The sequence below is a fragment of the Phocoena phocoena genome, chromosome 7, assembly GCF_963924675.1.
Source record: "Phocoena phocoena chromosome 7, mPhoPho1.1, whole genome shotgun sequence".
NCBI lineage: Eukaryota > Metazoa > Chordata > Mammalia > Artiodactyla > Phocoenidae > Phocoena > Phocoena phocoena.
This window is the reverse complement of record NC_089225.1, coordinates 55,667,262-55,680,625: the sequence shown is the minus strand read 5'-3', so window position 1 is coordinate 55,680,625 and position 13,364 is coordinate 55,667,262. Positions and strand designations below refer to the sequence as shown.

The following is a 13,364-nucleotide window of genomic DNA, read 5'->3' as shown; positions in this document are numbered from 1 at the left end:
TGCTCTTAAGATGAGGTTGCTGAGGCAAGAGCACGGAGGGTGTCATGGATCTTAAGTATTTTGGCCTTTGTCCTAGACTAATGGCAGCCCCTTATACTGATTTAAAAGGGGAGTGATCTGATTAGATTTGTGCTGATCGCTTAACTGTAGGAAACAAATATTACTTACATGTTTTGTTTTGTTAATTATTTCAGCCCAGAACAAAGTCCCTCATACACACCTAGACTCCAGCAAACAGTATTACTTTTGTATCACTAAGTAAAAATTCATTTTAACTCACTGGTCCTAGAGATTCCCAAAGAATAAAAAATAAAGAAGGTTATTGTAAAACACCAAACAGAAAGCCCAAAGAAATGTGTCATCCCAGGAGTAAACGATTGTCGTTTTTTTAAGTGCCTGCAGTATTCATTTGGTATCGGCAGGTGGCGCCAGGCGTCACGTTACTGCCATAGCTAACAGGAGCAGAGATGAGTTACTTAAATCTCTGCTGAGTCAGGGAGGAATTATGTCAGCTTCCAAACATGCTATTTATATTCGTGCATCATGTGACCCGGCTCCAATGTCTCATCTCGGGCTTACTTCTTCCACTCACACAATACAATTCTCTCATTACTAAGTTTGTTTACACCTGAAAAAATTTAATAGGATTTCTAACATCAAAAGCTTTCTTTTAAGCGTTTTTACAGTCTCCTTAACTCTTCCATCAACAGATACAGCGCTCTGCATATTTCCAAGCAGACAGTATTTTTATTTCTCACTGGACAGAGGCCAAAGTTTCCTAACACAGAGTGCATACAGAGGAATGTCAGGTAACCGTCTTTTATCTCAGAAGATACTGTTTTAATATGCTTTCTAAATACTTAGACATATGATAAAGCAACACTCTTACACTTAGAGGAACACTCTTTGCTTACATATGAGAGGGAGGGCTTATTCGATCTCCAAAATTTTCTAACACAAAAAACACACGAAAAAGCCCCAATTTCTAAGGAATCAGGACTGTCATCAAGTTTCCAGGTTCTGTTCCTGGCTGAAGCTACTCATGATCCCTTAAAGTCAGATGATGTGACTCGGATGCGAGGCACCTACCTCCACTCTGCCTTATTGTGCAGGAATGAGTTACACTGGTCAGGAAGGTTCGTGTCGTGCGACATGGACTCCAGGATTGAAATGATTTGCTTGAAAGACGGCCGTTTCTGAAGGAGAAAAAATAATCACTTGTTGGGATGCAAGAAAGTAGATCTTTAAGAGAAAATCCACAGGTATAGTAATAAGGTCAAGTCACCTTATTACTATATAAAACAAAATAAAATATGATGTAATGTCCCGATTTAGTTATTTTACAACTGTCAGACTGCTCAGGTTTAGGGAACCATACTTCTTATTTTCAACCAGTTATTCATAATAGACTCAGATGTCATTTTTCTATTGTGTGGCCTAAGGTTGGAATGATTATAGTATTTTTCCAGGTAAGGAAAGTACTAACTAATTCTCTCTTTTGGGTATGATTAAGGACTCCTAAAAGGAAAAAGTTAAGTCTTTTAAAAATCTATGTGATAGGACTTCCCTGGTGGCGCAGTGGTTAAGAATCCTTCTGCCAGTGCAGGGGACACGGGTTCGAGCCCTGGTCCGGGAAGATCCCACATGCCATGGAGCAACTAAGCCTGTGCGCCACAACTACTGAGCCTGTGCTCTAGAGCCCACAAGCCACAACTACTGAGACTGCGTGCCACAACTACTGAAGCCCGCACGCCTAGAGCCTGTGCTCTGCAACAAGAGAAGCCACCACAATGAGAAGCTCGTGCATTACAATGAAGAGTAGCCCTCACTCACCGCAACTAGAGAAAGCCCACATGCAGCAACGAAGACCCAGTGCAGCCAAAAAAAGAAAGCTATGTGATAGAAGCTTCCCTGTGGTGCAGTGGTTAAGAATCCACCTGCCAATGCAGGAGACACGGGTTCGAACCCTGGTCCGGGGAGATCCCACATGTCGCGGAGAACTAAGCCCGTGTGCCACAACTACTGAGCCTGCGCTCCAGCCCATGAGCCACAACTACTGAAGCCCACACGCTCAGAGCCCGTGCTCTGCAACAAGAGAAGCCACCACGATGAGAAGCCTGCACACCGCAAGTAGCCTCCCATTCACTGCAACTAGAGAAAACCCGCGTGCAGAAACGAAGACCCAACACAGCCAAAAATAAACAAATAAATAAATTTATTTTAAAAAATCTTTGTGATAAAGCAAGTATAGTAAAAGTTAACAGTAGATTCTGGGCGATGGGTATACCAGTGTTTACTGTAAAATTCTTTCAACTTTTCCATATGTTTGAAAATTTTTATAATAAAATGTTGGGGGAAATCTACTTATTAATCTAGCAGAACTTATAAAATTTCCTAAACCAGTTGCTCAGAGAAAAATTCCCCAATTTTAAAGCCATCATAACTTCACTGTTCTCAATGTTTATTCCACATTAAAACTAGTTTTGATGCTGGGAAACTCTCAGGTACTGTTTACTAGAAATTGAAAAAGGAGTGGTTAGATGTATTTCTTTAGCTAGCAAAAACTACCCTAGTCTCTCTCTTTAGACTCTAGCCAAGATTGAGACAAAAGGTTTAAACAAAAATGGAGAAAGATAATAAAAGGATGATGTACATTCTCTCTTCATCACACCTCATAATTATACCATTTCTGAACAAATTACCGTTGCAGCAATTAAAAACATGCATTTTAATTTAGGAGCACAAAAACAAGAAGGAAGAATGTTGAGGTGGCTTGCTCTCAGGACTTGAGCGCTTCCTACATTAAGAAAAGCAATTTTTCTCAGGAATATAAAACTGGGATATTTATTCTGAGTTCTCCCATTATTGTTCTCTTTCAAGGGTGTGTGTGTGTATGTGTGGGTGTGTGTGTTTTAAAAGAGGGCATAAGTAGCTAAATGTCACTGATTGTACACTAAGCCTTGTAATAAGCAAAGAGAAAAGCGCCTTAAGTAGGAAATTTGAAAAAATTCTGTTTGTCTTCTTTGAATTTGTTCCCATTTTAATTTCTCCCACCATGTGTCAAGGTTGCAAAAGGAAAAATGTTTTAATTGTTTGTACAGGAACTAATTATATAATAAATATAGGATTTTCATTTTTCATGGAAAAGCAGCAGGAGGAGCTGACAAATTTTCAAAGAATAATATTGTTCCCTACACTTAATCATTCTTTTTTTTTTTTTTTTTTGCGGTACGCGGGCATCTCACCGTTGTGGCCTCTCCCGTTGCAGGCTCAGTGGCCATGGCTCACGGGCCTAGCCGCTCCGCGGCATGTGGGATCCTCCCGGACCGGGGCACAAACCCGTGTCCCCTGCATCGGCAGGCGGACTCTCAACCACTGCACCACCAGGGAAGCCCCACTTAATCATTCTTGAGATAAGGTAAAACTTTTTGTAATTGGATGGCAAGTATCCCTGAAAAAATCTTAATTTTATAGTTAGAATATGCTCTCAGATGGAAATTATCAAAGTGAACATTTAGAAGGTATCAACAATGTAGAATTTTGTGTTAATATTTAATGAGTATTCTGGTTACAGAATACGGCATTTGGTCTAGGATCTTCCTCCGAAGCGGTCTAGGTTCCTTTTATGTATTATGTAGGCTTTGCTTACTTAAAAAGGCACAACCAGAACAATTTATTAAGCATCTGTATACATTATTTGTTATTTTTGTTTTATAGATAAGGAAGGTCAGTCTCAGAAAAGTATGACTTGCCCAGTATCACACAGGAAGCAAGTTACAGAACCAGGGTCTATGCTCTTAAACACTTCAAAATGCTTCATCACATGATGGTAAGACATTACTTCTTATCAAACTCAGGGCTTTAACTATTATTTTTTTCTCCTTTAGAAATATCATTTTAGAACTTGAACCAATACCCACCTTTACTTCCTTCTTTTCTTCAAAAAAATTTTTTTGAACACCTGGTGGAAGCCACTGGAATTATCTAACATTTATTTACCTAATAGCAGCTTTCTCTTGTATACATTTCTACCTCCTCATTGCAAAAGAATATATTTCTATAGGTGAGCTGAATATTTTAATCTATGTGTTAATACTCTAGAGCCTAAGGACTGAAAAAAAAAAGAAATAAAATATATTTTAACCAACTATTGCTCTATCTATGGGCATAGGACTGGCACCAACTCCTGGTTGAATTGCTATATACTTCTAGCCAGAGAACTAAAATGTACTTCTCAGGAAATAGACCTTGCTCTGGCCACTTGAGTCAACAAAAAATTGTACATCTACTCACTGAATTTACGGAAGATGCTATAGGGAAACAAAGAAAAGCTAGCTCTATTCCCTCATGGAGCCTGTAATCCATTTAGGAAGAAAAGATATTTTAAAAAATGCAACAGCACAAGATGAGGCAGTAGCTCAGATTATGGTTTTGGAAAAGAAGTAGTTAGTATGGACAGGGGTAAACAGAATAACCAGGGAAGGCTTGATGGTGAAGTAATCAGGGGAGAAAAGAAAAGAAGGAAAAGAACATGTTCAGGGAATAAAGAAGGTGTGTAAGGTGTGTCTAGAGGACAGAGCAATGAGAGAGTTAGAAATGTAAGCTGGATGCATAATCAAATCAAATATAGAGGGCATATATTATTTGTATCAGAATAAAATGCCATGAATTTAGGAAATAAAAATTGATCTCAAACATTCTTCATACTTCTCGGGGCTAGAACACAAGATTCCTCTGACCCTAAGAAAGGGTCAGCTTACTACATGTTCAATAGAGACATGCCAACTTCATGGCGTCAACTCTGGACCTAATGTCCTTGTTGTGTAGGTGTTTACACTATCATTTAATTAATACACCATAAATGTATATTCTTAGAATTTTAATTAACATAGTACAGAGTTTCTGATTAAGAAACTCAAAACCTGCTTTGCATACTGAAATATAATTAAAATTACAGAGATCTAGTTGCATTCATCTAATTCAGCACACATAACTTCAGGTGAAATTTCTACTTGAGCATCAGAGAGAAAAATACTACAAAAATTACCAACTGGGCCACAACGGACATATAAGTGGTAGGGTATGAAAAGGGTAGTATTTTAATAGTATAAAATAAATGTTCTACAGAAAGCTTGCAAATAGCCACTTACAGTTTCCACTGGATTAGTTGCAAAGTGCAGGCATTTCTCTTAATGCTTAAAAATCCCCATATTCTAAAAAATCACACACTAAAATAAGGCCTACACAGGGGCAGGACAGACCATTCAAAACCTATCAACTTTGTCATAAAAAAACTAATGAAACAATAATAAACCTACATAAAAATACTAACAGTTTAAAAACTGTTAAGTTCCTTAATAAAAAACAATACTAAGTAAATGTAGGACTCTTTAAAAAAGGGTGAGGGTAGTCTGATGAACGGGAGTGAAAGCAGATGGAGGCTGCTGGTTCACCAGGCCAAACGCACAAGGCTGGGGAGAACCAGCAACAAACTCTTCCAAGACAAAGCACCGCTCATCCCAGCCAACAGGGAGCACGTGGGGCAGAGGGACCTCTCCGGTCCGTGTCCCTTGCTGTGCTACTGGCTGCACTACTGTGCTTGGTGTTCAGCTGTTCTCGCTTGTGGTGTGGAACAGTGTGCTGAAAACCACTACTCATGATTCAGCATGAATTCTGCCTGATACTAACACAATCCCCATACTCACCAAGTGTTACGAGTTACTCCCACTAGACAAAACGCACGTTTCCATATTGGTGAACCCAAGTTCGAACAGGCTATTGAACCCGAGGATGGACGGGGGGTTCCTGTCTCAACTACGCCGTTTGATATACGGGACTTGAGCATCCGTGGATTCCGCTGGGGTTCTGGAACCAACTATCCCCCCCACCCCCCACCCCATACCGAGGAACTGCTGTATATGTTATCATCATTCATTCTTCTTGGGGGTCATACAGGAACTGCATTTAAATTAAGGGAGAAATTCCATTCTTAAATCTTTCTTTTTAGATCTCTATTTAAAAGGTCGGTTTGTAATACACCTATTTCCATGAAAAACCGGACAAATTTGAACTATAAAATTTTAGTTCCTTTCTTGAGAGTATCTCTTTTATTATTATCATTTTAATTAGTTAATTATTTTTTGGCTGCGTTGGGTCTTTGTTGCTGCACGCGGGCTTTCTCTAGATGCAGTGAGCGGGGACTACTCTTCGTTGCGGTGCATGGGATTCTCATGTGGCTTCTCTCATTGCAGAGCATGGGCTCTAGGCACACGGGTTTCAGTAGTTGTGGCACGTGGGCTCAGTAGTTGTGGCTCGCAGGCTGTAGAGTGCAGCCTCAGTAGTTGTGGCGCAAGGTCTTAGTTGCTCCGCAGCATGTGGGATCTTCCTGGACCAGGGCTTGAACCCGTGTCCCCTGCATTTGCAGGCGGATTCTTAACCACTGCACCACCAGGGAAGCCCCCTATTATTATTATTTTTTAAATATTTATTTATTTATTTTTGGCTACACCGGGTCTTGGTTGCGGCACGAGGGATCTTCGTTGCAGCACGTAGGATCCTTAGTTGCGGCATGCGGGATCTTTTAGTTGCGGCATGCGGACTCTTAGTTGCAGCACACATGCGGGATCTAGTTCCCCGACCAGGGATCGAACCCCGGCACCCTGTATTGGGCACGCAGTGTCTTACCCAATGGACTACCAGGGAAGTCCCTTGAGTGTATCTCTCTTATTCCAATATTTAATCTGTGAGGATCTTTTTAATTTTTATCTTTTTATTATGGAAAATTCCAAACATACGCGAAAGTACAGAGAACAATATAATGACCCTCTATATACCTGTCACTTCAAAAATTATCATGGATGACGGTATTTAATCTATACCATCATCCATTTCCCTTCACTTTATTTTGAAGCAAATCCGAGACTCGTCTATCATTTTACCTATAAACATTTCTGTATGTATGTAAGAGTCTTTTTTTTTTTTGCGGTACACGGGCCTCTCACTGTTGTGGCCTCTCCTGTTGCGGAGCACAGGCTCCAGACGCGCAGGCTCAGCGGCCACGGCTCATGGGCCTAGCCGCTCCGCAGCATGTGGGATCTTCCCGGACCGGGGCACGAACCCGTGTCCCCTGCATCGGCAGGTGGACTCTCAACCACTGCGCCACCAGGGAAGCCCTGTAAGAGTCTTTTAAACAGACCTTTGCGGGGAAAGGAAATGAGCCGTTCATGCTCGAATGGGATAACCACATGAAAGCCTTAATTTTTGGAATTTCTCCAACTCTATTGTGATAGCTTAAAAAACATCACTGAAACTCCACAGGGAGTGTGTATCAAGATTCTCTAGAAGTGCTACCTTTGCCTGGTGTTTGGCTAGAAAGGCAATATGGTGTAGTGGTTAAGCACAGGGACTTATGTCAGCTGGTTTGGCTTCATCCTCCAGCTCCACCACTTACCAGCTGTGTGGTCTTGAGCTCACTAATTAACCTCTGTGTTCATGTGTAAAATGAAGATAATAACACTACCTAGTTCACAGAGATATTCTGAGGAATAAATGAGTTAACATACATAAAATGCTTAGAACAGTTCCTGGCTTACAATAAGCACCGTGTGCTAGCATCTGTATAACATGGAGGTGCAACAGTTACTATTAAAGATTAAAAACAACGTAACAGAATTCTTTTTTATTGACTCAAGAATGCCAGAGTGCTGTAAGAAAGACCCAGTAATGATTTCTAGGGATCAAGACAAGTAGATGTCAACAGAAAGCCTTCACAGTCAATCTGGGGCTCGGAAGAACAGCAACCCAGTTTTGCTTTGTAATGAATTTTATTACCCCAAGTTTTAAAAAGTCAAAGCCAAACAAACAAGTGAAATTTCAGAACAACAACAACAACAAAAATATATATATATGTGTGTGTGTGTGTGTACCTTGGCATCAGCTTCCCAACACTGATGTAACAGTTCAGCAAAACTCTTGGGGCAACTGCTTGGAATGGTTAATCTCTGTAACAGGGAAAGAAAAAATAAATCAAAACAAAACACAAGGATTTTCTCACTAAAGGAAGGAAATTCTAATTGAAAGGTATAAAAGAGTTAATTTAGTAGCATAAACAAGACATAAAATTTAAAACTTGCGTTGATTGATATGTGACTGGTGAGAATTTACATTTAGGTTCATAGCATCTAAGCTCTAAAGACACTTTACCGTTTTCCTCCAAAGAGGAATCACAGTGGATGAAGAAATAGGGCTCAGCACAACAAGTGCAACAAAATATAGAATCAAGTCTAAAAGAAACCAGTACGAGAGGGGCAAGTTGGAACTTAAATACTAAATCTAAACCACACATCTATCACTGTATTTTTATAGACAGCTATGAGATATGCAAACAGGCCAGGTAACTAGGAAAACAGTTCAGCTTTGGCAATAGTGTACAACTTCTGAAAACATCTTGAGCACAGAGATAATTTTAAAGAAGTGTGCATTCTCTCAGCAGCAAATGAGACATTCTGAATGGATGATTCATTATGGCTTAGTTTTGGTCAAATGCATAAATTATAAGGACTTGATAGAACAAAGATTATGTGAGGGTTAGTCTTGTTCTAACATTGTACAGCAGTGGTTCTCACAGGACATGTAATGCCCCCAGGGGCAGTTTACAGATCTACAGAGACATTTTTGTTTGTTTGTTTTTTTGCCCCGTTGCGGAGTACAGGCTCCGGACGCGCGCAGGCTCAGCGGCCATGGCTCACGGGCCCAGCCGCTCCGCGGCATGTGGGATCTTCCCGGACCGGGGCACGAACCCGTGTCCCCTGCATCGGCAGGCGGACTCCCAACCACTGCGCCACCAGGGAAGCCCTACAGAGACATTTTTGTTTTAAAGTCTGGAGGGTTGCACCTGGAGCAGGTCAAGAATGCTGGCCATCTTTCGATATATAGTAAAGCCCTGATTAAAAATTCTCCTGCATTCCATCAAACTTCAAATGCCCCAGGTGCATTCATGTGAGTAAAACAAGAAAACAATGACGCTTATAATTTTCTGAGCCTTAGAATCTGATTTATAAATAGAGTATTTTTAAAGATATTTTAAAAATACACTGAACATTCTATGAATGCAACTACTAAATAAAATAAATCAAGGGCAGATTGATTTTTGCATTATTCATAACCTTACCAAGATTTTGGGAAAATGTTGCCTACAACAGTGTTGCTCATGGTACTGGAATCATTAATACAACTCATTTCTACTCTGCATTTGTAGCTGTTGAATTCTATTTATCCATAGGTGGAAGCATCTAAAACCTCCATCATCACCTCTACTGTTGGTATGCCTGAGCATTTACACCTTGCAATACATACTTACTTCTTCCTTATATTACATTTAGAGCATCACGTTGACTTAAAATACAATGTTGTACTACCTCCAAATTTCATTTCAGGGAAGAAGACGAAGCATTAACATGGTTGTTATAAAGAGAGCATTGGATGTGATAGAGCTGAGAACCTCTTTACTAAGAAGATTTATTTTACAGTATTTTTTGCCAAGAAGTTTTGCAAATAAAAAACAAAACAATTTAGTTGGATGTGAGGGAGGCTACGTATAAAACTAGAAAAACAGTTGCCTTGGCAAGAAAACAGACAATCTATATTTGGAATTAAAATAAAAATAAACCAAAATAAATAAAACTTTAAAGCAAAGTAAAAAAACAAAAAAACAACTCTACAACTTAGAGGCTACACTAAGCATTTTTCAACTTCTGGTCTTGTGATTTCATAGAATAGAGCAAGACGTAGTAAATGGTACTATTATTTTACTGTAATGCAAACTGGAAACCTTTTGATGAAGGTCAAAAGGAAAATCATGTGTTTACTTAAAAAAAAAGTAAGATGGTTGGGGATGGCAACTAATAAAAACAGTGACTGCAATTATGTGACTGAATGTACTCCATGTGTAATGAAAAATAAGTTTTCATAAAAGGTAACATTTTCAACATAACTTTAGCACAACATTTTCCCAAGAACTGAAATGTGAACTGGCTGAATATGGATGTTGATCTTTTCTTACTGACAAACTTTTTAGATACCACATGTAAGACAGTATAAAAGGAGACATAATTATTTCAAATTATCTGAGATGGTCAAAGATCAGTTAAATCTAGACTCAGACACTTCATGTAACGGATTGTTTTGGTACACTAAAAAGTACTTTAAAAGAGAATCTAAAATATTTAAGTCCTGATTACATAACTGTGGGCATTCCTAATTCATTAAAACATCCTGAAATAACCAGATATTAGCACCAGGTTTGCAACACTACTTAAAACTTAAATATTTTAAAATAAAACACTTTCAAATTTAAAATTAAAATATTTCCTAATCACTAAATTAGGCATGATATTTTTTAAAAAGATCATATTCTTTTTTGCACCATTTTCAACGTAAGATGCAATAATTATTTTTTAAGTCAAGTTCATTATCTTTTTTTAAAGTGTAGTCAAGAACAATGGATTAAGTTTTTGAGGATTTCTATGTTAACAAAGAATAGTAATTTTGCTACTTAGAATAAAACATATTTAAGCATTTATAAAGATAGGAATTATAATGCCAGAACACTCTGAATGACTACTAATTGAGTTTTATGGAAATTACAAAGGCAGATAGACACATCTGTAAGGTTTTTAAAATTTATTAGTAATACCCTCTTAATTTCATGCTTTCTATGAGTTCACTGTTTGCTTTGTAAAGTTTAACAGTGCTTTATGGATTCTAGTTTCAATAGGATTTAATAATAGGAAAAATGATCGTTTGAAGACCTTATTTCATTATTAAGGGTTTGGAATTAAAGGTCTTCAGATATAATTTTTAGAAAGTATCATCTTCCTATAGATGCAAAAAGTAATCCTACATGGTGAAACCAAATAAGGTCTAGAGTCTGGTTAACAGTAATGGATCAGTGTCAATTTTCTGGTTTTCATACTATACTATACCTATGTCTCACCAGTGGGGGAAGCAGGGTGAAGGGTACACAGAATTCTTTGTAATATTTTTGCAGCTTCCTATGAGTCTAGGATGACTAGCATTCTAGTGTGACTAGCTCACATTTAAAATGTCTCTCTGAAAGTTTAAACATGTCATCCTTTATTTCAATGAGGCCTCTTAAAAAAAACTATAGCTTTCTCTTTTCAACTCAATAGCGCAAGGTATTCCAGAGTAAAAATAACTAAAATAAAATAACTGGAATTTGAAGGGATTTTTACAAATTGTATTTAAGTCAAAGTCTCAATTTTATTGTAAAATAAAATAAATTCTTGGGAATTATTTTAATGCTATCTCAACAGAATTTGTTTTGGTAATAAGTGCCTCCATTTATGAGGTAGAATGAAGACATTTTCTTGAATGATGACAATGGAAACTACATTTGAACTTAATTTCCATATTCTGATAAATGAAATAAATACGCAGAATGAGAACAGACAAACAAATATCCTTGTAATACCCAATTTTCATTAGGTTCATTAGAAAGTTGAGAAAAATTACTTCACCGTGTGGGTTTCTTTCAAATGACTATTTCACTTAATAAATATAGTATGCGAGGCATTTGAAGAGTCTCCATCTGTTATTAGGTGATCATGAGATCACACCATGGACACTCTACTTTAGGGGATTCCTGGGGAGAAAGGGGGAGATGGCCTCCTCATGTAGCCTGCTGAGGAGATTCTGAAGGTTATTTATGGGGGACTCTCAACCCTCAAGTCAGCTACTCAAAGGCAGCTTCTAAATTCATTTTTCTCTTTGTTTTTAAAGTGCTTTAGATTCACACCTTTTCTGCCCTCCTTTAAATGAAATATTTTAAAATATTAATTAGTCTGTCTTATACATATTTGGAGGGTCCAGTCAGCTTTTAAAAAAAATTTCCTCCTAGTTTATCTTGAAACGATACAGAGGGAAAAAAATGACATTGAGTGTTCTGCTCCAAAGTCAACAGAAGGTCAATAATCTTCTTCACTCTATTTGTCAACCCAGAACTACACGTCTAATCATCTCACTGGCAAAAGAAACTGAACAGAATCAAGTGGGTTCTCATACCATGAGATAATCAGTTACCCTGTGTGTGAGGTCTGATTTAATAGCACACCAGGAATAACCATCCCATTTAATTAAAACAGAACAGCCTCTGTGAAACAATGAGTAAGACACATTCTTGAATATAACATCTTTTTATTTTTCTTAAATTGGCAGCTCTCTCCCATCAAGTTCAGCTATCATGAACATTTCATCCATTCTCAATGGCTCAGGAGGACAAATTAATAAGGTAACCATGAATTATGTGATCTAAAATATGGAAACTTGGTTTCTCTCAGTCAATAGCAGCTTTTTGATTGATCTAGTTTGCTCCTGCACTCACGTGGGGAGCGGATCAATCTAATTCTTTTAAAGCGTTAAAAAGGGAATATTGCTACATATTCACCGTTTTGCAAATTATTTTACCCTAAGCCTGCACCCTTCCCTTTTGTGAAGGGCACAGATAAGATGTGGAAATGAAGAAGTTTTGTGAAATAAAGTTGTTTTGCAGCCTTGCAAAGACAACTGCATGCTTCCATTACTTGATCTAACTTCTCATAATACCTTGATAATGGATGCTTCATCCTTATGCTGAGAATTTCCATGGCTGTGCGTTTCAGTCACAATTTTAAACCTTTCAAAATGTATTTGCTGTCTTTGATATGAATGTACCGTGTTCTCTGATGTTGGCTCATGGGTCCAACTAACGGAAAGCCTCAATTTGTGGGAAGAAGAAAAGCGAGGCTGGGGACACAGCACAAACGGTGTTTACGCCACTGAAGTTCTTTTGAAATGGAAAGGCTCTGCATGAAGAAGGGAACAGTTATGCCACTGCCTCGCCAATTCCAGTGAGGAGCTCATCTTCAATGTAGTGTTCAACGTAGGTGGCAAAACTGTAATTTTTCCCTTTTTTGAAACTATTTTTTCTTCTTTTATTTTTGAAATTCTCATCTAAGCGACAGTTTCTTGTACTATAGTGACTCCTGCTGGGAGAGGTAAGTTGAAGTAGCTGAAGGTCTCTTACAGATATACCAACTCCCGGACAGTAAAAAAGATGTCCTAAACGCAGGAGATGGAGTTAAAACTGTTCCCCTACCTTGGACGCAATGGCTTCTTTCATCACTAAGAACAAACCCCTAGGTTTTACAATTGAGACTGAGAAACTAGTACAGTACTTGTACAATTTTTGATCTACAGCATCACGACGTGAAGCTGCAACAATTAGATGTAAAGGGTCCATTCATGAGGAATAACATCACTTTGACCCTTTGTGTTAGCTCCTACTGCTAATCTTTCCATAAGCGTGA

The 13,364-nt window shown here is 38.3% G+C and overlaps 1 protein-coding gene across 2 annotated transcripts in view; it reads right to left on the bottom strand.

The window, feature by feature from the left end:
* Window positions 1-13,364, bottom strand: part of MAP3K20 (mitogen-activated protein kinase kinase kinase 20) — a 158,929-nt gene that overhangs the window by 57,094 nt on the left and 88,471 nt on the right. For both annotated transcript variants that reach the window (XM_065880322.1, XM_065880323.1), the window contains 2 exons: window positions 7,926-8,000; window positions 1,090-1,196 (listed from right to left, as the gene is read on the bottom strand). In XM_065880322.1, the coding sequence (XP_065736394.1) occupies window positions 1,090-1,196; window positions 7,926-8,000 (182 nt within the window). The remainder of the gene's footprint in view (window positions 1-1,089; window positions 1,197-7,925; window positions 8,001-13,364) is intronic.